Below are 25,833 nucleotides of genomic sequence, written 5' to 3'. Positions count from 1 at the left end.
AACAGGGATCTTTGTTATGCCCTCCGATGCCTCGAATGTGGTAGATGCTCATCAAATATTTGTTACATAAATGAATTTCTGTATTCTGCATACACAGGGCTATGACAGTCACTAGGTTCCCAAATCATACTACTTTTTTTTTCAAGCATAACTGCCTGGTTGCTTGGCTGCTCTTCCTGGTGCTGCCATGGAAACCAACAGCCCAGGGACAAGTTGCTTCTCATCAAGTCAGGCAATGTGTATCGCCCCCCACTGCCCCCCCCCCTACAGAACACACAGCAGTGTGCCCGTGCCCCCCACGGCCTGAGGACATGATGCCATGGCCAGTCAGCTGGAAGTATCCAGGATGCAAACAAGAGAGGGACGGGCCCCTCTACCGGCTGGAGCGGCCTCAGGCTTTCTCCGTGACCCGGTGCAGCGAACAGAGGAGTCTCCCTGGAGGATTCACCCCCGGCTGACGTCTGCCCACACAGACCACACGGTCTGTTCTCAGGAGATTCTCAAGTCCAAAAGTTCCCATTGCCTCCCCCAGGCATCATTTTTTTTTCTCTATTCCCAATAATAGCAGACATTTATGATGCACTTTCTAAGGACAAGGCACTTCGCGTGTATCATCTGCAAGCCTCAGAACACTGCAAAGTAACCATTATCATTCCCCCACCACAGTTGAGGGCCTAAGGCGCAAGGAAACTGATCAGCATGCCTTAGGTCACAGAGTTGAGTGGTGTGGGGACCCAAGGCACGGCACAGTCCTCGGCGCACTGCTCCCGCCCTCCTTGCTTGCTCCCCTCTGCTGCAGCTGTCTCCCACCCTTGCACCTGCAGAAGGGGGCAGGGGGCAAGCGGTGGGGGCAGAAGGTCCCTGTCTCTGCAGCACCCCTGGAGCGTGCACATCGCACACATGCACACACACGGCTCAGCGGCACGGCCTGGGGGCCGCTGGCTCTCACCGGTGTGGGTTTCCGAGGGAGGCCGAACTGTCTCCGGAGGTCTTTGAAAACTAACAACAAATAAAAGATCAGCCCTTCTCTCTGGCATGACGTATGTGTGGTCGTGCCTAAAAGCAGAGATGAGCTGACCCCTCAGCTTTATGACAATGATGAACCATTACTGGACAGGCGGACTGACTGCTTGGAGCATTACTAAATCTGTTTTTAATAACATCACCAATCCAGGACCAAACCCTAGCCCGGCGCTGCAATAAAGTCCATCATCGCTGGAGAGAGAGCACTGGGTCAGGGAGGGCAGAGCGGGGAGGCTGGGGACGGCCTGTTTGTTCTGAAGTATGGGGCTTCGTGAGTCATAGACCAGCTCGGGGAGGAGTGGAGGGCTTGAAGATTTATCTCAGATGAGGTCTGAGGAATGAAGAAGAAAACAATGGCAAGGAGACCGTGTTGGAGAAGCAAGGATAACAGCCCGGCTTGAATGCTGCTCGGCAAAGGGACGAGGACGCTGTGCTGTGGGCACCCACACGGCATGCAAAGTGTGGGAGTCAGAAGCACACAGAGAGAACACCTAATGTGTCCAGGGTTATCAAGCAAAGTTGGTCTCGAGCACCGATTCCGTGAGTCAGATATTAAGTAGTACGATGAAAGTCCGCCACCAGCAAAACCTGGTAGGTGCTGAAGAAACAAGAAGGGTCTGCAGGGCAGAATAGGAGCCCGCAGCCACCTTCCAGGAGCTGCAAGGCGGTCACAGGAAATGGAGCGTGACGAGCAAAGAGGAGAGCGGACAGGATCTCAGGGCAGTAATGCCAGCGGCCCCGCGTGAGCATCCCAGGGCATTTGGCTGGCTGGCCCGGGCCCTCAGCCACTGCTGGTGTTGACGGCACCCCATCACCTCCAGTCCCTGCCAGAATCTGGCCGTTTGGTGTCAGAAGGGGTAGGACAGAGTCCTATTGGGCAAAAGAATGCCGAACTGAGTAGAGGAAGGTCGGAGGTTCTGGGTGTGAGCTTTCAGATAGCTGAGAGGCAAGCCGTGGATGCTGCTTGGTGGAGAGACTAAGGTCCCTGGAGCCCCCAAGAGTGTGGCCGTGCAGTTCCCCTAGGCGACACAGGCAGGGGAAGAGGGCCTCTTCTCTGCCCCTGCACCGAACCTGCACTTCACCAGCTCCCGGAGTCCATGGTGCATCCAGCCTGGTGCTCACATGTGGGGCTCCAGTGGACAAGCAATAGCGAGGCTCCTCATGGCTCCTGGGAGAGCGTGTGTCTGGGATGGGAGCGGGGGAGCCCCTGTGTCCCTGTGTCCCTGCAACCCCAGCCAAGGGCTTCGTGTGTAATATTCCCGGGGCCCCCTTAGGAGGGAAGGGTTGAAGGTCAGCAGATGAGGGCGGGAATCCATGGCTGCTGAACGGGACGCCTGGTGGTGGGGCCACAACGTGGAACTTGTGACTTTAAAACACTCCCAGGGGCGCCTGGGTGGCTCAGTCGGTTGAGCGTCCAACTTCAGCTCAGGTCATGATCTCACGGTCTGTGGGTTCGAGCCCCGCGTCAGGCTCTGTGCTGACAGCTTAGAGCCTGGAGCCTGTTTCAGATTCTGAGTCTCCCTCTCTCTCTCTGCCCCTCCCCTGCTCATGCTCTGTCTCTCTCTCTGTCAAAAATAAATAAACACTAAAAAAAATTTTTTTAAATACAAAATAAAACACTCCCAGACTGCACTGCGGAAGTGGGCAGTTCAATTACAGGAAGGGTCTTCATATCTGAAATTCTACCCTTTGAGTCCTATGTGTATTAATTAGCTCATGCTGCATAACAAGTCCTTCCAAAACTTAAGAGATGTAAACACCAATACCCATTGATTATCTGTAATCATTTCTGTGGGTCGGGAATTCAAGAACAGCTTAGGTGGGCATTTCTGGCTCAGGGGACAGTCATGAAGTTGCAGGTGGATACCAGGGAAGGCAGCCACCATTTGAAGACATGGCGGGGCTGGAGGATGCACTTCTAAAATAGCCCACATGTGACTGGCAAATTGCTGCTGGCTGTGGACGTGGGGCCTGTGCTCCCGCCCACGTGGGGCTCTCCCCAGGACTGACGGCTTGAGTCTCTCCATGTCATGGCGCCTGGTTCTCTCCAGAGCAAGTGATCCGAGGACCAAGGCTGCGGTGCCTTTTTGACCTGATCTTGGAAGTCACCCCCCATCACTTCTACCATAGTCTATTCATCATGCAGGCCAGCCCCAATTCAATGTGGAGAGGGATACCCAGAGGTGAGTGCCCTGGGAGCTCCCTTGGAAGCCAGTTACCACCTTTTTTTTTTTTTTTTTTTTTTTTTTTTGAGAGAAGTAGGGAGTATGAGTAGGAGAGGAGAGGAGAGGGAGAGGGAGAGATAATCCCATGCAGGCTCTGTGCTGACAGAAGCAGGGCTTGAACTGACAAACTGTGAGATCATAACCTGAGCTGAAAACAAGAGTCGGACGCTTAACCAACTGAGTCACCAGGTGCCCCACCACCCTGTCTTCTGTGACATCCAGTCATTGCCCACAAGGGCCTCTGGGAAAGGCAGTAATTAAGTCACGTCAACCCAATTCTTACCCTATTGGAACTGACTTCTAACTGGGTTTTATTTCCCCAGGCATGAGGGAAAGTCTAAGGGGAGGCTAAACGAACATGACAGTGAATGGGGGGGGGGGGGGGGAGACGTGGGAAAGGAAGTGAGATCCAAAGGAAACAGGGAAAAGCTGAACAAGGGTCTTCTCTCCTGCATGCCCAGGGCTCCCCTGCTCACTCATTCGCCTCTAGAGCAAACAGGGATTGCACCATGGTGTGCTAGGGGCCCTGCAGTGACCCAGCCCTCCCATCCAAGTTTAGAGTTCCAGGTGACTTCTGTTCCCATGTGGGTATCAAGGTCCAACAGGAGCACAGAGGAAGAACTGCATGGAGTCTGCGGTGGGGGAGACCAGGAGGGCTTCATAGAGGAGGCATCAAAGTGAGCTTTCCCAGTCTTTATACAGTTGGAGAAATAAGCAGAAAAGCCTGAGCGTCCCATGCCCTGTCAAAGGAAGTCACAGCCAGGTTTTCTAACCTCCGGCCACCAAACAGCACATTGGCCGACTCACGCGGGACACGGCTCTCTGGCCGTCGCGGGGAGGTGAGCCTGGAACCACAGGGCTGGCAGATGGCCGGGAGCAGGCAGAGACACCACTGCCGCTTACCAACATGAAGCCCAGGCGGGACCACAGGCTGGCGGCTCTCCGTCCTGTCACCTCCAGAACCGGGGAGGCAAACCTCGGTAGCCATCTTCACCCAGTCCCATCTGGGCAAACCGCCCTCGCCCAGGGGACGGTCCTCCAAAGGCCCAGCGCCAGCCTCTCTGGCTGGATGTTTATGCTAGTTCTCACCATGAGAATTGTCACAGTCACTGCACGGTGTTTGCCTTTTTGGGCTGACTTATTTCACTTAGCAAAATGGCCTCGGGGTTCATTCATGGTGCAGCGTGTCAGAACTTCCTTCTTTTTTAAGGCTGAGTAATATCTCATTGTATGCGCATACCGCATTTTGTTTATCCATTCATCTGTTGATTGATCCATGAATTGCTTCTCCGTCTTGGCTGTCAATAAGGCTGCTGTGAACATGAATATACGAGTCCCTCCTCATAGTCAAGTATCTGCTTTCAATTCTTTCGGATTTATATCAGAAGTATAACATTGCTGAATCATATGATAATTCTCTTTTTTTTTACGTTTATTTACTTATTCTGAGAGAGAGAGAGTGAGAGAGCAGAGGGGAGGGGCAGAGAGAGGGAGAGACAGAATCCCCAGCAGGTTCCATGCTGTCAGCACAGAGCACCATGTGGGGCTCGAACTCACAAACCTCGAGGTCATGACCTGAGCTGAAATCAAGACTCAGACGCTTGCCTGACTGAGCCACCCAGGCGCCCCTCATGTGGTAATTCTATTTTTACTTTTGTGAGAAGGCACCATACCATTTTCTGAACCAGTTATTATGTAACAGCTAATAGCAGTAGAAGGATTAGCGAAAGCAACCACCCTGCAAAGCCCTATCAGCACCCACAGGTCTTTCTCATGTAACTCATGGATCTGGGCTCAGATCCCGACAGAGAACCTGCACTTGCTTGTACTCAATGTCGCTGTCATAATTAACCTTTCCAAACTGTGCTCCTCTCACAGATGAGACTCCTCAGTTGAGCTGAAGAAAGGGAACTTGTCATGGGCAATAAAGAGTTCAGGGCTCGAGAGACTTGAACCCTGGCAGCCACGCTCCCATCTGCCTCAGGGAGGTGCGGTTCCGAGCCGGGGTTAGAACTGGAGCTTGTGCAGCTGTATTGCCCAGGTCATGCCCCCGAAATGCTCTTTGCTTCAGTTTTTCATCTAGAAAATGGGTCTAATGGCACTGACCTGGGGATTTAAGGATTAAGCGAGGTGACTGTCTTAGTCTGCTCTGACTGCCATAACAAAATGCCATAGACGGGGTGACTTAAACAACAGAAATGTATTTCGTATGGTTCTGGAGACGAGAGGTCCCAAATCAAGGTGTCAGCAAGGGAGTTGTCATTCTGAGGCCTGTCCTCTAGGCTCGTAGGTGGCTGCCATCTCACCATGTGCTCACATGACCTCTTCTCTGTGCAAGCTTGGAGAGAGTGCAGGCTCTCTGAGGTTTCTTCTTAGAAGGACACTAATCCCATGCTGGGGGCCCCACCCACATGACCTCATCTAAGCCTAACCACCTCCCAAAGGCCCCATCTCCACACTGGGGTTGGGGGTGGGGGGAGTTAAGAGCTTCAACTTAGGAACTGGGGGGTGGGGGCCACGTGCATTCCATCCATAACAGCATCTTACAAGGAGGTGTCCCTGTGTGCCGGGCCCAGTGCTGAGTGCTTCACCCCCATTATCTCACACTGCCCTCATCACTGCCCAGCAGGGCTGCCCAAGGCAGGAGACTTTTGCTGCTAACCGCACAGGCTCAGAAACCAACCGCCGGACAAAGGGTAAGCGCTCAACAAGCACTTGCCATTACTTGCTCTACAGATAAGGAAATGGAGCCTAAGAAGTTGGCAGAGGTGGGGAGCTGGGCCACGGATCCAGGCTGCTTGACTCCAGGCTCCCTGTGAAAGAAAGGCCCTTCGTATGCTTCCTGGTGCAAGGTAAGTACTCAGTGACGGAGGTACTGGCCACTGATGACAATCATGATGTCTCCTTCTAGTTCAGGCAGCTGCCCTGGCTGCGGTTGCCTGGGTGTGGAGGGCAGACCCCAGAGGGACAAGCACCTGTCCCCGAGGCCACACCCACCTCTCCACACTGTTGTCTCGGCCTCTGATCCTTCCCCACTCCCGTGAGCCACGGCCCAACTGCAAGATGCAGCTTCCCATACTGCCCTGGTGCTGATGTGGGGGCTTCTGATGGTCACAGGAAGTCAAATGTCACAGCACGCAGAGCCGCCGTGGTGTGGCTCCAGCTCCTTCCCGCCCTTCCCGTGGACTTGCCTTCGAGAGTCAGCTGCACCCTGCGGTGCTTGCGGGAGCTACCGTGTGCAGGGGTCTGTGCTCTTCCCACGTCAGAGGGTTGAGTTGTACCCATGCTCCTGAGCCTGGTCTGAAGACTCCCGGAATCGCTTCGCAATGCCCCTCTCCCCACGCACACACACGCACATGCGCATACACACACACATACACACACACCCTTCAGCACCGTCTCCCACCTTCCACTTTGTCTTACAGTTATTAAAATGCATGTGTTGTCTTTCTTGCCAAACTGCAAGCTCCCTGCAGGCAGAAACCAAGAGGACTTCGTGTTCTGAGTGCCCAGACAGGTGCCAAGCTCTAGCCGTCACTCCAAGAATGCTGATCAAACTGGAGCAAACTGTCAGAGTGAAATCCAAAGCTCCCAGGGAATCTCATTATCTCCTGAGCCGGGCCAGAAATGCCCGCAGGAAAGAAAGTCTTTGTGTCCCAGACACTCGCTCCAGGCCTCCCCCAAGAGGGTGGGAGAGATCAGTCAACACCGAGGGCTTAAAACCTCTGCTTTTTTTTTCTCTTTTCCCTTTTAGGGCATGTTTATTGTTATAATTGGCCCAAATATTTTAATTCCCACAAAGATGTGTCACCTCCAATCTCGGCAATGTCAAAATGTCATCGAGTAACCTCCCTAAAGTTCCTTTGAGCCTCCGTGTCAGCCAACTCCCCCAGGAGGGCGCAGCACAAAGCCCGGTGAGGGTGAGGCCGTAGGTGTATTCCCCCACCTGCTTCTCCCGCTTCTATATATATGCAAACTCGTTCCGAGAAATAAAACAACTGTCTCTGGCGCTCAAGCTAAATCTTGCAAAGATTATGTCTTGCTGCTCTCTATAAACCGCCCAAGAACTGCTTGTCTCCAGAACTATTATCCTCAGAAACAGAAAGAACATTAGCATCTCTCCGCGTCATCCTTGCTTTTGCCTGCTGCTCTTCGAGCTTTCCTCCACAGCAGCATTTTGCTTTCAGTCCTAAGCATAGTACTTTGCTAAACAATGGTGCGGGGAAAAAATCTTTTTTAAGAAACACAGCCCTTTTAGTTTCCCAGCCTGCAGATTTGCTTTACACATGTCCTTTCTCTCTAGTTTTTGGACGCGTGGAATGGTGCAAGCTCTCTGCGTCTATGGTGGCGTTTCATCTTTAGTACTTGTGTTGGAGCATGACTCATAGGTGTGTGCGCTCACGTATGTGTATCTTTACGTGGATGCGGGTGCATTTGTGTAGATGCATGTGTATATAAGCACACGTGTGTGTGGTTTTGCGGCAGTGTTTGACCCAATATGCGTGTTAAGTTTCTCAGCCACCCCTGCTCTTATGTTGAGACACGTGGCTAGTTTTGGCCACTGAATCGTGAACAGAGGTTAACTTGGGGGCCAGGACAATCCATGTGCCTGTGCGGTGGCAGCCATTATGAACCGAACGTTTGTGTCCCCCCTCCAAATTCCTATGTTGAAGCCCTAGCCCCTAATGCGATGGTATTTGCAGGTGGGGCCTTTGGATGGTGATAAGGGTTAGGTGAGGTCTTGGAGGGGAAGGTGAGGAGACAAGATGGGATTCGTGTATTTATAAGAAGAGAAAGAGAGACCAGAACTGTCCTGCTCACTCGCTCTCTGCCATGGGCGGACACAGCCAGAAGACAGCTATCTGCAAGCCAGGAAGAGCGCCCTCACCAGGGACGGAATATGTTGGCACCTTGATCTTGGACTTCCCATCCTCTAGAACCCTTAAAAAAAAAAAAGCGTCTATTGTTTAAGCCCCCCTCCTCCCTCCCCCTGCGGTACTTTATTAAAGGAGCGGGAGCTGACTAAACCAGGTCTTAGAGAGATGGTTTTTTTTTTAATTTTTTTTAACGTTTATTTATTTTTGAGACAGAGAGAGACAAAGCATGAACGGGGGAGGGTCAGAGAGAGGGAGACACAGAATCTGAAACAGGCTCCAGGCTCTGAGCTGTCAGCACAGAGCCTGACACGGGGCTCGAACTCACGGACCGCAAGATCATGACCTGAGCTGAAGTAGGCCGCTTACCCGACTGAGCCACCCAGGCACCCCTTGGAGAGATGTATTCTAAATGAAGTAGCTTCAAGGGGGAAAAGGCTGTCCAACTCACACCAGACTGTGAAGCAAGGTGTAACTGCTGAGTGTGCTTAGCCGTTGAGATTTCAAGGTTCATCTCTTGCTGCAGCAAGCATCATCTCATCTATAAAACAGTGCAGATAATTATTGGGGCGCCTGGGTGGCTCAGGCAGTTGAGCGTCGGACTTCAGCTTAGGTCACGATCTCGCGGTTTGTGAGTTCAAGCCCCGCCTTGGGCTCTGTGCTGACAGCTCAGAGCCTGGAACCTGCTTCAGATTCCCTCTCTCTCTCTGCTCCTCCCCTGCTTGCTCTCTCTCTCAATATAAACATTAAAATATGAAAATTAAGAATTAAATCATAAAAATAAAATAAAATAGTGCAGATAATACCAAGCAAACAGTGCTGTTGTGTGGATTGAATTAGATAATGTGTTAAAAAGCCTGTGTGCCTTCTCTCTCAAGTAACTTAATTAAATTGAACGAGTACCTAATGAGCCTCTTGCTTGTCTGGGACCGCACGAGGTGCTGGGGATCCAAGTCCAGGAGCTCTGCCCCCCGGGGGACATTTTAGTCTAACAGGACAGATGTGCAAACAGCTTTTTCACAATGTGATTAGATGCCCGGTTATAGGAGGGTACACAACAGAGGAGAGAGTAGTTAATTCTGGAGGAGTCAGGAAAAGTGACGCAAAAAGGGTTAGAATGAGCAGTGTTTTGAGACAGAAACAGAGCTTGCCAGGTTCAGTGAGGCCGGGGTCTGCCCCAGGTGAGATAGGGTGTTGGGTATAAATGGTGAGCTGTGTTAGTAAGAAGGGCCCTTTTCTGGTCTCTAGAACATTCATCTCAGTCCTAAGATCCTCAGACTCCACTTTCGATTGGGGATGACCCACCCTCAGTGAGCAGCCAGGGGTGAATGAGGGAGAGAATGAAGTTTTTTTGGTCTTGGAAAAGAAAATACAAGTTTTCATTCTTTTTTAAGGCCATGACAAACGAGTCCTTTCTTTGTATTCATTCTGAAGGGAGCGACATCGTCCTCCTCTGCCTTCGCAAAGAGACCGCGTGCTCCGAGGGGCCAACGACAGACCTGGTCATGCATGTCCCTGGGGTCCCCAAGGCCGGGGGCCCGGTCTGCATATAGAACTCCACAAGCACCCGTTGAATCCAAAGGAACATAGAGCTCGGCCAGTTCTCGGGCTGCAGCACTGAGCAACAAAACCGAACGCCTCTCCCTTGGTGCTTTTTTGGGTCCCCCAAAGTCCCTCCATCCCAAGCAGTCCTGGCACTGAACCGAGGCTCCTCTCTGAGACCTATGGGGGCGCCTGTGTCGGTCCACGGCGCCACCCTGCGGCCATGTCTGGGAACTGCACGGACGGAGAAGCGCCAGGGGCCCCTGTCGCTGCGTCATCCTCTCCTGCCCACAGTTAGGAAAACCCGGATCCTGGGCCGGTCATCCTCAGGCCCACTCTCTTCCCCTGTGAAGTCCCTGAAATTGGACAGGCACTGCTTTGACCACGGTTATTTTGATCTTGATAGCTTAAGCCCTTGTTTTCCAAGACACTGAAGAAGGGGTCGCTGTGAGAACCCAAATGGCATGTGAGACACAGGGGCAAAGACAGGGTGTGGCGAACCCTCACCAAAGAGCATGTTGGGTAAGGACGCTGACAGATGTGGGTTTGATCCCAACTAGTGGCGTGACCCTGGCAGTTCCCTCACCTCACTGAACCTCAGTCTCCCTCTCTATAAAACGGGGATGATAAAACTCATAGAATCGCCACGAGGATCTAAAGATATAATCCATGCCAAAAAAGCCAAGGCTCTGTGAGAGGTACACAGCGAGTGCTCAACAAGACACTTGGGCTTCTATGACTCCTCTGAGTCTCACTTCAAGATAACGAGGTAGAGGGGCGCCTGGGTGGCTCAATCGGTTACGTGTGACTCTTGGTTTCAGCTCAGGTCATGATCTCACGGTTTGTGAGTTCGAGTCCCGTGCCGGCAAAGCCTGCTTGGGATTGTCTCTCTCTCCCTCTCTCTCTCCCACTCACATGCTATCTCTCTCTCAAAATAAATCAACTTTAAAAAAAGAGAGCAAGGTAGATAACAATTTTATTTCCATTTTTATTGACGAGAACACTGAATTTGCTTAAGGATCCGCCCGTTGCCTTTCAGCCAAGAAGTGACGGGAGTTGAAGGAAGCCTTCCAGGCGGCACCTTGAGAGGAGAAACACGCAGGGCAGAACCGCTGAAGAAGAGTTGGGATGGCCGAAAGGAAGAAAGAGGAGATGCAGAACTTGAATCCAGCATGGCAACGTGCTCTCTTCCTTCGGGGATTTGAGACTCTTCCGGAAAAAAATCCGTATTCAAAAGTTGGTCTTGAAAGCACCTGGCCCCGTCAGGAGACCTGGGTTCTTGGTCCCAGCTCTGCTACGGGGCAGCTGTGTGACTAGAGGATCTTCCTTCTCAGCAGCATTGGGGGGGGGGGGGGGTGCGTGGAAGAAGGCACCTGCCTGCTCAGGGCCCCTCAGCTCTCACCCCATCACTCAAGTCTGTGCCTCATCCAGGCGCCCTGTAGGAAAGCTGCCCAACGTTCACCCTGCGACGTCCATGGGCAGGGGTGCCACCATTTGCCTTCAGAAACCTCCGGGAAGGAGGAAGCAAGGACATAGAACTCTGGCCTAGGGGGTGACAGATGGAAAGAATAACTCTTGACTCAATCACATGAACGGGAGATTAACATTAATCCTTGCCGGGACTGAGTAACTGCCCAAGGAGGCCCACACGAGCCGCCGAGGGAGCAGCAGGCTCAGAGTGATGCAGGCTGGGGAGCCAGGCCCGCTGATTTATGGGCAAGATTCAAAAAGTTAAATGAGCAGAGGCTTTGGAGACCAACACGGGGCAGAGCGGGAGGAGAGGCCAGTGCTTGGTGACAACCTCTCTGGATTCAGAAAAAGAATGCTGCATAGTATACCCACTTCTTTCTAGGTGAAGGGGTGGCTGTGTGTGTGTGTGTGTGTGTGTGTGTGTTTTCATGTTTTGCTTTTGGCTGATGTTTTAAATACGAGCAGGCCAACTGGGAGACGTAATCACAGGCCTTTCATAACTGCCTAACGATGGCAAGATGAATGGTTTGGGTGGTGCTGGAGTCATAAATAACAGCAGCATATCAGGGCAAAATTAAACAGCAAGAAAAGCGAATGAAATAAATCTCCTGGGACTCAGGACCATCTTTTCCTAGGAAAACATCAGGATGAGAAAGCTTGATTCCTATGCCAGACCAAGAGCCAAAATCCCAACACCCTTCACATGGCACCACAGCAACACGTCATTGACCTTGAAGTGCTTAAGGACAAGTCCCCGCCTGATTCATGTTTGCATCTAACCCCTCCGGTGCCCCGCACAGAACAGGAGACACGTTGTGCCCAAATGGATGGGGGCTGGGTGGAAGGACCGCATGGCATGCCGTTGTGAACTCAGACTTGAAGTCAGCTGATCTATGCCCAAACCCCAACTCTGTGTCTTTCCAGCAAATTATCAAGCCTCTCTAAACCTCAGTTTCCTTGTCTGCAAAAATGGAGATAATGATAAAAGTGTGGTTGCAAATACTAAATGGAATATTGCACATGAAGCCTAGTGTATGGTGGGTTCTTAGTGTTCCCTCTTTATCATTACTAATGGCGGAATGAAATAACTGGGAACTAAAACTCCATTCCACTGGCCAAACTGGTAGAACTAGTTATTTTCACACCTCAGGGAGATAAAGGCTAAGGAACCATGGATGACTATGATGAGGGAGGTGTCATGCTGGGGTTTGGGGGCTCCCTAGCCATCCCTGCTCTTGGCCTGACTCTTGGTTACCACACCCCCCCACCTCCCACCGTCCCTTCCCCTTTGACCTAGGGAAGAATCTACAGATTTAGACTAGGAACATGGCGGACACCCAGCCCACAGCTAGCCTCATCGCTGGCCTCTGGGAAGGGCAGGGAGAGGGAGAGCCCTCTGTGATGATGCCTGCCCAGGAAAAACAAAACCCCAAATTCCAACCGTCATTGTCCCCGTACTGAAGGCCTGCTTCTCTTTGGCCACCACTTCCTTCCCGACAGGGAGTACCCAGCCCAGGTATGGTCACTTGTAAGACTGCCAAGCTGTGTGGGGAGCCAAGCTCTGCCCTTGGTAAGAAGCAGTTCCTACTTTTCCAAAGGGACAGCCCTATAGGCTAGTGACAGGCAGAAAACAATGATGCATCATGGAATTTTATGACCTGAGGTATTATTTTGCATGAGAGCCCAAGTTCCAGGAAGACCTTCTGAGGAAATCTTTCTCTCGGTCTGGAGCCTCTTGTAGCCTCTCAGCCTGGTGGGGTGCCCTGAGGGCTTCGACCTCCCTCCTCTCACCTCCCAGTGCTGGGCACTCTGAGGGCCAGTTAGTGCCAAGCCCACTCGGCTCTTATCCTTTTGTGAGGGGGGGCACCACCACAGACGCCCGAGCCACGGCTCCCCGGGCAGAGGCTTGGAGTGCTTCCTCGAGACCACTCAGGCTTGTGTGGGCATGATGTAGGGGGACAGGAATGACTCGGGGCCATCCAAGATGCCGGATGAGACCAAATGCAAACAGACGCTCTGACCTCTCTCTGTGACGCTTCAGGCTCCATCTCTCAACAGGGAGTCAGGTCTTGGCATCTCAGACAAATCCATCCAGAGCCTAATGGCTGACGGGCCGTCCCAGACGCCACCGGAGCATCCCCAAAGTGTGAGGTCGTGGGAGCTCGCGGGGCCTGGCAAAGTACCCGGACATTACTTAAATGCTGGAAGAAACACAAGCTCTCCACCAGAATATTTAGCAACCAGAAACTAGGCCTCACTATTAAAACAAGCAAACAAGCAAACATTTAGGCCTTACGAATGCCTAACACCCAGAAAGAGTGACATTCACATTTGTGAAGTCAGCATCAAAAATACCAGAATCTCAGGATTGGCAAAAACCCAAAGATGCCCATCCTGGTGATTCTCAAGCCCGATCCCATGAATGGTCTGTGTTGGAATCATGTAGGGTGCTTAATAAAAATGACAGACTTGGGGGCCACACTGCAGACGCTCAGAAATTTCTGTGTTTTAGCAAGCTCCCCAGATGCTTTTGATGATCACCAGGTCTGGAAGCCACTGACTCAGTCCACTGCTCCTGCAACTTTTCTGTGACCAGGAATCCCCCCTAGCAGTCTTATTCAAGTGCAGACCTGTTTCAGGTCTGGGGTGCAGCCTGAGATCCTGCCCTTCTAATGCTGCGGGTCTCAGGAACACCCTGTAAGAGGCAGGACTGTTCCCCAACCTCCTCCACTTTACTGAGGAAACCGATCAACATGAGGGGGTGAGGGCTGGGAGTGGGGTGATGAAGTGGGCAGGGGGTGAGCACAAGGAAGTTGCAGGCCTCGCTGGGCAGGAATGCTGGGAAAGCCAGCCCTGGAGGAGCCCACAGAACATCTCCCGACAACAGTGTCAGGGCTTGTGCCCTAATGACTGTTGCAGGCACACAGTGGCAAATATTCAGAACCATGCCGGGTAGTGCCCACAAACAGGAGAATCAAGCTCCTTGCCCAGATCCAGTCTGAGGGCTCGCAGAAGCCCGACCGTAACTGTCCCTCCCCCGCCCCGCTTTGGCAAGATCAACTTTACATCTATATGTCAACTGCTGGTACTTATTCCAGAGTGCTCATCAGGCACCCCTGACATTTCCTCCCACGCCCCCCATGCATGCGCGCGCGCGCACACACACACACACACACACACACCTCTTGGCTCCTCACAAGTCACAACAGGAAATAGTCACCCCACCTCCTGAGAGCTCTGGGCTACTAGACATCTTTTCTCCCGGCTCACATTCCCTCGGCACACTTCTTGTCCAGCTCTAGCTGCAGCAACCTGAGGGGCACAGGTGTGGCCCAACAGCACCTTGTCTTAGCTGCACCTCTTGTTTCTGCCCTAGGGGCTTCTTGCTGGCCTTCCATGGGATGCCCGCAGAGCAGACTCAGCTATTCTAGCACCTGTACAAACCCGGAGGGGCAAGGAAAGGAATGCTCCCTGGGAGAACCCTTGACCAGCAGGACTGAAAGCTGGGAACTGAAGACTGCCTTCTCTCTCGAGGACAGTTCAGAGGCGCGTAAGCCCACAGGCAACCGGCTAAACAATGCACGCTTGGATCAGCCTCCACTCCTTCCTCCTGCACTCTGCCAGTCTCCACATTTCTGTCCCCTTAGGTCACTTCCTAAAATAAACACCCCGCAGGTAAGCTGTTCCAGGCTCTGCTTTTGAGAAACACCAAGCTCACGCATGCCTCAAGTAGTAGCGGCTGAATCCTGCAGAGCAAGGGAAGAGGAAGCTGGACACTTCCGAGAGGGCCCACGGTGACCCAGAACATTTGAGACTCCCTGAAGCCAGCGGCCCTGCCTGAGGATCACCCAGCTGTGCAGGATTGTGCATGGAACAAATTATGTTGTGTCCAAAAAATAAATTTAAGATCCTCCGTGAGATGCTGGAGACAAGAAGGAAAGCTAAAGAAATGAGGCTTTTTTAGCCTGGAGAAGAGAAAGCAAAACTCCCTTCCTAGAAGGTCTGGCTCTCAATATCAGTGGACATAAGTCAGGAGGAGGGGAGATAGGCTTAAGCTGGGGCTGAAGGGGTAGTTCAACCACAGTATGGTGCCAAGGGAGCATCCTTGAAGGAATGAGCTCCCTGTCATTGGAGGCATTCGGCTTGTGATGGGGCGGAGGGTGGGGGGGTGTACTTCCCAGGGATAACGTGGAGGGGATTCACTTTTGAGATATGCAAATTGTTTCTTATCTAGGACCCTCTTTAAAAATCACAGAGACTTTTCAAACTAGGATTTTAAGAGTATGGATCTGCCCCAAAAGAAAGAATATTGATTGATCTGTAACTTCATTACCCCCCGCCCCCCTTTACACAATGACATACACGACTGAATTGTATTTTAGTTGTTTTTGCCCAGCAGGCTGCTTTCTCATGAGGTCTTGGCACCACCTAGTGGCTCTTTAGTCCATTGCAACATATGCCTCGGATAAAACAGTATCTTACAATTTACTATCAACATGCTTTGATTAACGCAGCAACTCAACAAAAATATACTAAATACAAGGCACAGGTTAGGGGCTCAGATCGGGCCTGGGGTGCAAGAATGATCAAATAACACATGGTCTCCCCTTCGTGAGGCTCACAGCCTAATAAACAAGTCAACAACCAAAGAATGTTGTGATATCATCAAGAAATAAACCCGTTCTGTGATAGAAAATAATGTAGGCAGAGGGAAGCCTCTCTGAGAAACATGAAATCAATTTGGAAGGATGGGATAAAAGGGGACAGGGGTGCAGAAACTGGGGGGAGAGGGGAAGGAACGTTCCATGAACACAGAGCACAGGGCATCCAAGTCCTGGAGTCACCAAGAGCTTGGTTATTCAAGGAACCAAAAAACAAGCCATTGGAGGGAAGAACAAGGAATATTCTATGTTTATAAACATTTCCTTGGTGAAAGCACGCAGATGGTTAGCGCGGTTCTTCCAGAACAGTACCTGGTTAAATTTTAACTTTAAAGAAGCGGGAAAGGGAAGATGCCATTACGTGAACTTGGCTGTTTCCTCAGGTCCAGCAGGATCCTACCCAGGGCCATCAGTGTTAGCCGTGCCCCCACTCAAGACAGCCTACATCTGCTCCCACCCTGCACGGTTCCGTGTTACTGACAGGCTTCTGTATCCTTGCCTAATTACACTGGAACCTCATATTAAAAGTCTAGAACTGGTTCTCAACCCTGGCTGCCAAGTCACCTCTGGGAGCTCTTAAGAATCCCAGACACTGGGTCACAGCCCTCAGCAGTTAAATCAGCATCTCTGGGAGGTGGGCCCCAGGCCCCAGGGCTTGGAAAGCTCCCCAAGTGATTCCAGGTGCAGCCAAGTTTGAGAACTGATGATCTGGAAGGATACTCACCCAGAGAAAATATTTTATACTCCCAAATAGTGAAGGTTATACATGTAATGAGCCATGTTGTTTTCTCTTTCAAAACCAGGCCTTCTCCCCAGGTGGAAGTCCCCACTCAGGGCCACCCGGCCCTCTCATTAAGTTCCCACCTAGCTGTTTCACAGTGCAGTCGACAGACCTGTGAGCTGGGCCTGCTAAAGGCACAAGAGTGGTGAGGTTCATTCACACCTTCCCAAGATGCAGGGGCTCCAAAGAGCCAGACGTCCTACCACCACAGCCTCAGCCCAAGTCACACATCAGAACAGCCTTGGGGCTTTAAAGAAATACCACTGCTTGGGCCCAACCCGAGACTGCTTTCTGGAGGAAGAGGCCTGGGCTGTCCGGTGATTCTAATGTGCAGCCAGGACTGAAAGCCACGGTTGTCAAAGAGACCCGTGCTACTGACTTCTGGAGAGAACGGCAGTGGCCAGAACCGCTGTGTAACTGGGGGTGGTGCTCTGAATAACCCGAAGTTGCTGGTCTTTGTTATCTTCTATCACCTGCTAAGCAGCCCAGTCCCGACCAGTTAAGACCCCAGCAGAGTCCACCCAGCTGTCAACTGCCCACCTCACTTCCCCCTGGCTGGGAAGCAAGGATCCCTTCCCCCAGGCTTGCAGCAGCCAAGTCAGCAATACAATGAGTGCATGATGGGTCAGTTACCTACAATAAAGGTATGAACATTCAGGGTCACACTAAAGCTCCATAAGGAACTGGCAATATGCACTTAACCTGCACAGGTACCACGTAGGATTTCAGATGAGCAATTACCAAAGCTTTTTTTTTTTTTTTTTTTTTGAGAGAAAGGTGTGCACAAGCAGGGGAGGGGCAGAGGGGGAGAGAGAATCCAAAGCAGGTTCTGCACTGTCAGCACAGAGCCCAATGCGAGGGTCGAACTCACGAACTGTGAGATCACGACCTGAGCCAAAATCAAGAGACGCTTAGCCGACTGAGACACCCAGGTGCCCCATGAAGCTCTTTTATTTTACCGAAAACTAGACGCACGCCTCAAGGCCTGGAAGGATATGTACCAGAAAGTGGTTACATCTGGGTGGTGAAAATCCAGGTGATTTTAAGTTTGTTGTTGCTTATCTGCATGTTCTAAGTTTTCTTTTTTTTTTCTAAGTTTTCAATGATGAATATGTATTAATGTAAAAATATTACTTATGTAAAAGCTGAGCATGATCCTACAGAATCCGTTGTTTCTCACACAACTCAGGAAGTGTGTAGCTGGTCTCCAGGCGTTCAGCTCACAACTCTGCTTTTTAGGACACTTCCTGATTTTGCAAACTCTGAAGACTCTGCCCCCATGACAAGAGGCCAGGAGCCACACTACTTTTTTGGTAGCTCTGTAGCACTCGTAGGATCAAATAAACATAGTTATTCATTCTACTGCTGTAGAGAATAAGACCATTCCTATGTCTTTTTCATAGAAGAAATGCATCCTTCACTGAATATGTGCATATTTTATCAGTGTTTTGCAAACTATAATCTATGAAATTAGTCTTCTCTGGACAATAGGTATAAAAAAAAACAAAAAGGGGGGGCGGGTATGTGAAAGATTTTCCTTCCTGCGGGTATCTGCAGGGCCTTGACTACACTCATTCATTGTGGATCTTCAATAGGAGAATATGGAATACAGCTTTTCCCCAATTTATTTAGCCATCACATTTTTCCAGTTAACATCTCCAGGGACCAGAGCTCCCATGAACAGATTTTGGGAAATGCTAGTCTATCCTTTCAGCACCTAGTTCTTTGACCTTCTACCACAAAACAGAGTTAACTGCCCTGTTCATGATGCAGGCAGCAGGCCCCAGGCAGGGTGCTGCACGGAATGAGGTCAGGTGATTCACAGCACGCTCAGACTTCTGTCATCCAGAGAGCTAAGCCACAGATGAAGTGGCTCAGAGCCTAGAAAACAAATTGAGGAATGGTCCAATAAACGTTCACAATGGAACATCAGGTGACACTTTAATTTATTCTGTTTACAGACACCCCTAAGTTACACTATTTTTTTCAGTCTCATTTGGGTTGGATACAAATACATCCAGAGGCATGGCGAGAGGAGAAACATAAGACATTTCATTAGCTACTGTAACACTTGCTCTCTCCCCAACTTGCCACCCCCAAAGGCATTTATACCAAATGCTACTGCAAAAACCCAATGCATTTACATGAAATAATGCTTAACTGTACAGTTAAGTTAAAAAAACAAACCACACTCAAACTCTGCTAGAAATGTGTGCTCGGAAGACAAGGGTCTGACGGTGTGACATACACGTGGATACTAAAAGTGAATGAGCACCTACTTTCTCCACAAGTGAAAAAACCAATGACTCTACTCTTCCTGTGGGAGAAGATGAGACCTTCACACCCTGCTCAAACGTCAGGTGGACATCATGACTGCATGAGTGTCTAAAAGCAGCTTGTTATTTTAATCATCACCTTGCAGGGACGCCTGGGTAGCTCAGTCAGTTAAGCATCCAACTTCAGCTCAGGTCACGATCTCATGGTTTGTGGGTTCGAGCCCCACGTCGGGCTCTGTGCTGGCAGCTCGGAGCTTGGAGCCCGCTTCAAATTCTGTGTCTGCCTCTCTCTCTGCCCCTCCCCCACTTGCACTCTGTCTCTCTCACAAAAATAAATAAACATTAAAAAGAAAAGTCATTACCTTGCAGAGTGCTGCAGTATACAGCCACATTCCCCAAAGTGTGTTCCTAAAAACACTGGTCCTACAAAGTGCTCCTTGCAAAACGAAGTTTGGCATCAAAGAGATTTAGAAAATACTGTAAGCTGTTATCCACTTCCTGGAGAGGCACAATGTGCATTATCACATGGAAGGTTCTAGAAATCCTTTAAAAAGAAATTGCTTAACTGGGTTTAATCCAGTTTCCCAAATCAATCTGACCTTGGAATCTTTTTTTTTTTTTTTTTAGATAACACATTTCATAGAACATATTTTGAGAACCATCCTCTACGGTGTTTTTGAGAAATTCTTTGCAAAAACAAAAAGCACAGAAAAATCCAGAAACTCCTAGAATCATGCGTTGTTCAACAGCAAAGAGGACAAACGGTCCTAAAGATCAGCACCCCATTCAGATTCCACCCCAACACCTCTGCCATACACCGAGCCTGCCTGAAAATGGGCAGCAATAAATTTTCCACAATTTCCGTCTGCATGGTGTAAAGCATTAGGCATGTGGGTTCCGGTATGGAATTGAACATGGTCCAGACGGGGAACCCAATTTCATGCACAGAGGCCAGATGTTTAGAGCCTTTTCCTCTTCTGCAGCAATCAAGTCATTAAACAACCACTGTTACTTATCACACATCTATAAGGCTTTTCAAACAGGCTTGACAGCCCTTTGTTCCTTATAAAAAAGGAACAAGAAAACGGGAGAGCTTCTGATTATTTTCAGCAAGAATTACGCAGACCAAGAAACCAAAATATAAAAAGCTATGTGGCAAATAATTTTAAAGTGTTGAGCAAGGGCAGGGAAAGATGGAGACCAATGATCTTGGAATAATGAAATGATGTCAGTATTTCATCACATGCATAATACAGAATTCTTTTATTCTGGTCTCCAAGGCATTTCACGTGGTATTTTAAAACAGAACATGGCAAAAACAAAGCTCTCCAGTGGTGGGACTTGGCAAACAGTTAACACTTACGCCCTGCAAGGACGTAAACCAGCATTCACACCTCCACGGCAATTCTCGCAAACCGATACTGCAAAGAGGCAGGGGCCCTCAGCAACACTAGGCCCCTCTCTGCGGCTGGCTGGCCGGACAGCATATCCAGCAGACCCGTCAAGCTAACAAACCCCAGGGCTTCTCCACAGCCCACAGCCATGGAGAAATCTCCCTGGGTGACAAAGCCAAGGAGAACTCTGGAGCAATGAGAAGTCACATCCGGGAGAGGGCCTGACCACAAGCCCAGGGTCAGAGCGTGGTGCCCAGCCGCAGAGTATGCCCCGGCAGGACCCTCAGACACAGTGCACCCTCGGTTCTGCCTCTTCTCTATTTTCTTCTTCTCTTTCTGTTTCCGGATCTTGCTCTTGAATGGGTCACTGTGCTTGGATTCGTGGGGCCCACAGTACAGCCGATCCTGACTGAGCTGGAGGAAATCCTCCTTGGCTGGAACACAGATCATGGTGTGCGGCTCGGGGCTGCCCTTCCCCAGCAGGGACAGGCTGACCCATACCAGGGCCCTGGGGAAACGGTCCAAGATGGACAGGCAGGCCTCTCTGGTCAATGCTTGCTGCCCGCTGCTGGGAGCTCGCTGGGCTGCCCAACGGGGTCCAGAACTGGGCCCACACCAGGCTGACAGCTGCTTCAGTGATTTTCTACTCCTATATGGAATTAGAGACACACGTTTGAGGATATTTTGTTTGAGGAGAAAACATGCAATTAGAAGATTGGGCACTGCTAGAGTTAATTTGACTTTTTTAATACTCTACGTGGGAAAGGATCAAAACTGTAATTTTTAAAATATTAAAAACAGACATTAATACACTTCTATAATGATATTTTTGTTTTTATGTGACTACTATTCTTAGACACTGAAGGATTAAAGGTTTAAGAAGATGAAGGCAGAAAAAAAATAAGACAGAAAGACAGAACCTAAGGCTGAGAGAGATAGTTATAGGGAATGAAGGATATGAAATTCTAAGGTTACTGTATAAAAAATAAATATAAGGCAAGAGAGGTGAGCACTTATTAAAAATATGAGCACAGACTAGAAGGTAACTTAAGCACAGTCTAACAGGCTACAGCAGGAGCATGTCTTGTACGGTAGCCTCTTCAACGTGATGATGGTCCAATGAATGGGCACTTAATCGCTCATAAATTCAGATCACTGAAAAGGAACTAGAAAAAATCTAATTCAGTGATTTAAGGAAAGAACACTTGCTCAGAGCTTCGAGAGGTTCCTCATTACTGAAGGTCACAGTCACGAGGGTACTGCTTTCTAAGCAAAGACCAATGAAACAGGTCACAGGGAACAACTGCCTTGGTTTATGTCTATGGATGACAATACTTTAAATCATTTGGTCAGTTAGTATCATGCCCCAAATCAAATGTGACTCAGCTATTTCCCTGAGCCCTCTATGGACACTGGAGGACTGGCTTTCCCCTCCAGAAAGTCCATGCATTCCCTTGGGCTTTGCATAAAGGAACAAAGATAACGTTTACATCCTGTAGCCCGGTCAGTATTAAAACAGACAATCTAGAACACATCCGGAAGTCGTGTGCACTTACCTAAGAACGCAGAGGAGACTGCTGGTGGCAGCTGGTCCTGTTACCCACTCAGTCCCCATCTGGGCTGGACGCTCTGTGTCCATCACTTCTCTGGGCTCGCTGGGGCTGCTCAGAGACATGCCCACTTCATCAGACAGCTGATCGGATTTTTCAGGCGTGGGGGTACAAGGCACCTTCTCTCTTTTCAAGTTACTCTCCTCGCCATGTGGAGAGGAAGCTACAGGTGATTTCTCTTGGGCCCGGACTCTTGATTCCCACTCTTGAGTTAACTGCTCCCAGGGATAGCAGAAAGGTGCCAGAGTGCCAAGCTTAACATAGTTGGGCCGTTTTGCAGGAGGGCGCCTGGTGAAAATCAAGGAGGAGAACCAATTTCGAACAATTTAGGATTGGACCATTAAAATAATTATGGCCACTTGTACTACATCTCTATTTAAAAAACAAACACACAAAAAAATGTTTTCCAAGAAATACGATAAAGAATAACCACCGACTCTACTGGCCAAGCTTATGTTTTCTTCAGTTTTAATTTGATTTTATTTATTTTTATTTATTTTTTTTATTTTAGAGAGAGAGAGCACACGAGCAGGGGACAGGAGCAGAGGGAGAGAAAGAATCTTAAGGAGGCTCCACACTCAGCATGGAGCCCGAAGTGGAGCTCGATCCCATGACCGTGAGGTCATGACCTGAGCTGAAATCAAGAGTCAGACACTCAAACAACTGAGCCTCCCAGGCACCCCTCTTTAGTTTTAATTTCAAAAGGTAATGCGTCCACAAAGTGGCCCCATGTGGCCTCTGCACAACTCCAGGGAGTGCTGTTCTTGAAAGACTACAAGCGAATGGTGTCCCTGGAGTTGTGCAGTTGATGTCCCTGCACATTACAACATTCTACGTTCTAAAGGAACAGAAAGGATGGTGGTGAAGTTTCTCCCTCACTCTTGACCTGTGGCTGGTGAAAAATGCTCCTGGGGTACCTGCCTCACTCGAAGACCTTTAAAAGGAAATTAATGAACCAGCTGCCCTACAAGAGATAGTATCATTTCTTAACATACCCTTCTGGAGACATTTTCTGTACATATGTGCAGATACGTACGTATTTCTTTCCTTTTTGTACCCATTTTACACAAATGTCAGGTCATGATCTCACAGTTCCTGAGTTTGAGGGTGCAGAGCCTGCTTCGAATTCTCTCTCCCTTTCTCTCTGTCCCTCCCCCACTTGTACTCTCTCTCTCTCAAAATCATAAATAAACTTTAAAAATAAATAAATAAAAGTTGGTGATATCCTATGTTACTGGGAGTAAGGGGAAGCAGGCACTCTCCTAACTACAGATGAAATCCTAAATTAACACAAACAGCAATTGTCAATAGTACAACAAATCCTTGAGATGTGTATCTTTTTTTTTTAACCAGAGAGCTTATTCGTGGGATTTAGCCTAAGGTCAGTGCTTTCTTCCCTTCCAGCTCCTCTCCAGAGGCAGCTGTTTGGTTTTGACATCCACGGGCCTGAGTGGGGCAGATGTCCTCCTGATGCCCACAGACCATCTTTCCTCTCCTTCCTCCCCGCAAGACCCCAGCCCCCTGAAGCACGTGACATCAGATAAACCACTGGCTCTCCCTCCTCAGCCAGGTCCCCCATCAGCTGCCCACACACCCACTCCTAGTCCAGCCCACCTACCCCTCCTCACCACGAGTCAAGCACTGGAGATTACTGTACATTTACATCTCCTCGCTGTAAACCACCACGCTGCACCTCTCCTTACAAAGCTCAAACTCTCCTGTTCGTGGACCCTCCACTCACCCCACCTGGCAAAGCCCATCCGGTTACATCCAACCCTCCGCCCACCCCACACCAGCCCCTGATGGGCAGAACACAACTGGGGAAGAAGACGCAGCAGTGCTGAACAGTCCTGTCGTAAACACAAAACTCAAGTGGACTACCTTACACTTCTCCAGTCAGTTCTATGTTCCATGCTCCTGGAAAACTGTCCACGTCGATTCTTTTCTCCTCAGATCTCCAGCAGCCTCTGGTCCCTTCTTATTCCTAGCTGATACCCTTGCCTCTCTGTTCACTGAGAAGACAGTCACGATCAGAAGAGTAGTACCTAATCTGCACTAACGTCTACCCTACCTAAATCTGTATTCACGTCTCACTCAGAGCCAGACTTCCAGCCTGCTAAAATGAGATCTGAGCCTGACCCTATAGAACACCATCCCCTCTTCCCCACTCAAGAGCTTTGCTCTTGCAAGGTTAGCCTCCCTCCGCTCTCCTGGATCCCTCCCACCAGCAGGGAAACATGTGCTTTCATCAAGAATATAAGCTCAGTGGGTGGCGTCTGGGTGGCACCTGGGTGGCTCAGTCAGTTGAGTGTCCGGTTGAGCTTCTGACTCTTAATTTCAGCTCAGGTCATGATCCCAGGGTCGAGCCCCACATCGGGCTCTGTGCTGAGTGTGGAGCCTGCTTCAGATTCTCTCTCTTTTGCCCTCTGCCCCTCCCCAGCTCTCACATGCATGGTCTCTCTCTCACTCTAAAACAAAAAAACAAACAAAAAGAGTATAAGCTCCAGGAGGTAGGAACAGACCTTGCCTGCCTTCCCCTGCTGTAGCCCCAGTGCCTACAAGGTGTTTGACACATAGCAGGTTCTAAATAAACATATATTAAATGAATGAATAAACCGGACAAAGGTGTAAAGATGTATATGGAAAGCTATTTATAAAAGCACATAGCACAAAATAAGAAATAACCCAAAGGGCCACTGACAAATTACAGTACACCCACACTGGAGTCCTGTGCAACTGTTCAGATGTATTTTGAGCAAGGGTTGGCAGATTATGACTCACACATCAAACCTGGGCTGCTGTCTGCTTTTAAATGACCCGTGAGCTAAGAAGCTTATACATTCTGAAATGGTTTAAAAAAAAGAATATTTTATGGCACATGAAATTACACGAAATTCAAACTTGAGTGTCCGTAAACAGAGTGAGACTGGCACACAGCCATGCTCATTCATTTATGCATCATCATGTGTGGTTGCCTTTGTAACACAACGCAGGGCTGAGCTGAGCAGCTGCCATAGAAACCAAAAGGCCCACAAAGCCAAAAATACTTATCATCTGGCCTTTTGTGAAAAAAGTTTGCCAACACTTGGTTTAGAGTCACATTTATGGATATGGGAAAACCATCCGTAATACATTACTAAATTAAAAAAGCAGGTTTTCAAATAGTATTCATACTATAATCCCTTTTCAAAAAAAATTATACCTAGGGGCGCCTGGGTGGCTCAGTGGGTCAAGCATCTGACTTCGGCTCAGGTCATGATCTTGCAGTTTGTGAGTTCGAGTCTTGCATCAGGCTCTGTGCTGACAGCTCAGAGCCTGGAGCCTGCTTCAGATTCTGTATCTCCCGCTGTCTCTGCCCCTCCCCTGCTCGCACTCTCTCTCTCTCTCTCTCTCAAAAATAATACACATTAAAAAAAAGTTTTAATTGTACCTCAAAGGCACCTCAGTGGCTCAGTCAGTTGAGCACTGAACTCTTGATTTTAGCTCAGGTCATGAGCTCAAGCCCTGAGTTGGGCTCTGTGCTGAGCATGGAACCTATTTAAGATTCTCCCTCTCTCTCTCTCTCTATCCCTCTCTGCCCCTCCCCAATTCGAGCCTGCACGTGCTCTCTAAATAAAGAAGTTAAACATTGTAGAAAAAAAATATTTGTACTTAAGAAAAATTTGTATGCGTGAAAAAAAATCTAAAGGATGAGAAGTATTACTGTCGATTACTTAACAAACACATCGAAGTCCAGAGCTACGTATTATAGGAGGCACAGATTACATGATTACTGCCCTCTAAGAGCCTGTAAGCCAGCAATCCAGGAAAGCGTCTCTGTACTTTCACTCACTCACTCACTCACTCACTCACTCATTCACCTATCCCCTGACAAAGTCTGAAAACCAGGCACTGCCTGCCTCTGTGGCTGCGTGAACAGGAAAGCACGATAATTGAGCTCACGGTCAAGGAACTACAACATCCCACTTTCTACTCCT

General features: G+C 49.5%; 1 protein-coding gene across 2 annotated transcripts in view; it reads right to left on the bottom strand.

Annotated features, from left to right (window-relative positions):
• Positions 1-18,505: 18,505 nt before the first annotated feature.
• POP1 (POP1 homolog, ribonuclease P/MRP subunit) overlaps positions 18,506-25,833 on the bottom strand; it is a 34,013-nt gene continuing 26,685 nt past the window's right edge. For both annotated transcript variants that reach the window (XM_004000006.6, XM_045049778.1), the window contains exons 15-16: positions 21,803-22,144; positions 18,506-20,895 (exon numbers count right to left, since the gene is read on the bottom strand). In XM_004000006.6, coding sequence (XP_004000055.2) covers positions 20,241-20,895; positions 21,803-22,144 — 997 coding nt within the window. In that variant the 3' untranslated portion in view covers positions 18,506-20,240. The remainder of the gene's footprint in view (positions 20,896-21,802; positions 22,145-25,833) is intronic.

Source organism: Felis catus, chromosome F2, assembly GCF_018350175.1.
Source record: "Felis catus isolate Fca126 chromosome F2, F.catus_Fca126_mat1.0, whole genome shotgun sequence".
Lineage (NCBI taxonomy): Eukaryota > Metazoa > Chordata > Mammalia > Carnivora > Felidae > Felis > Felis catus.
This window is presented reverse-complemented; position numbering and strand designations above follow the sequence as displayed.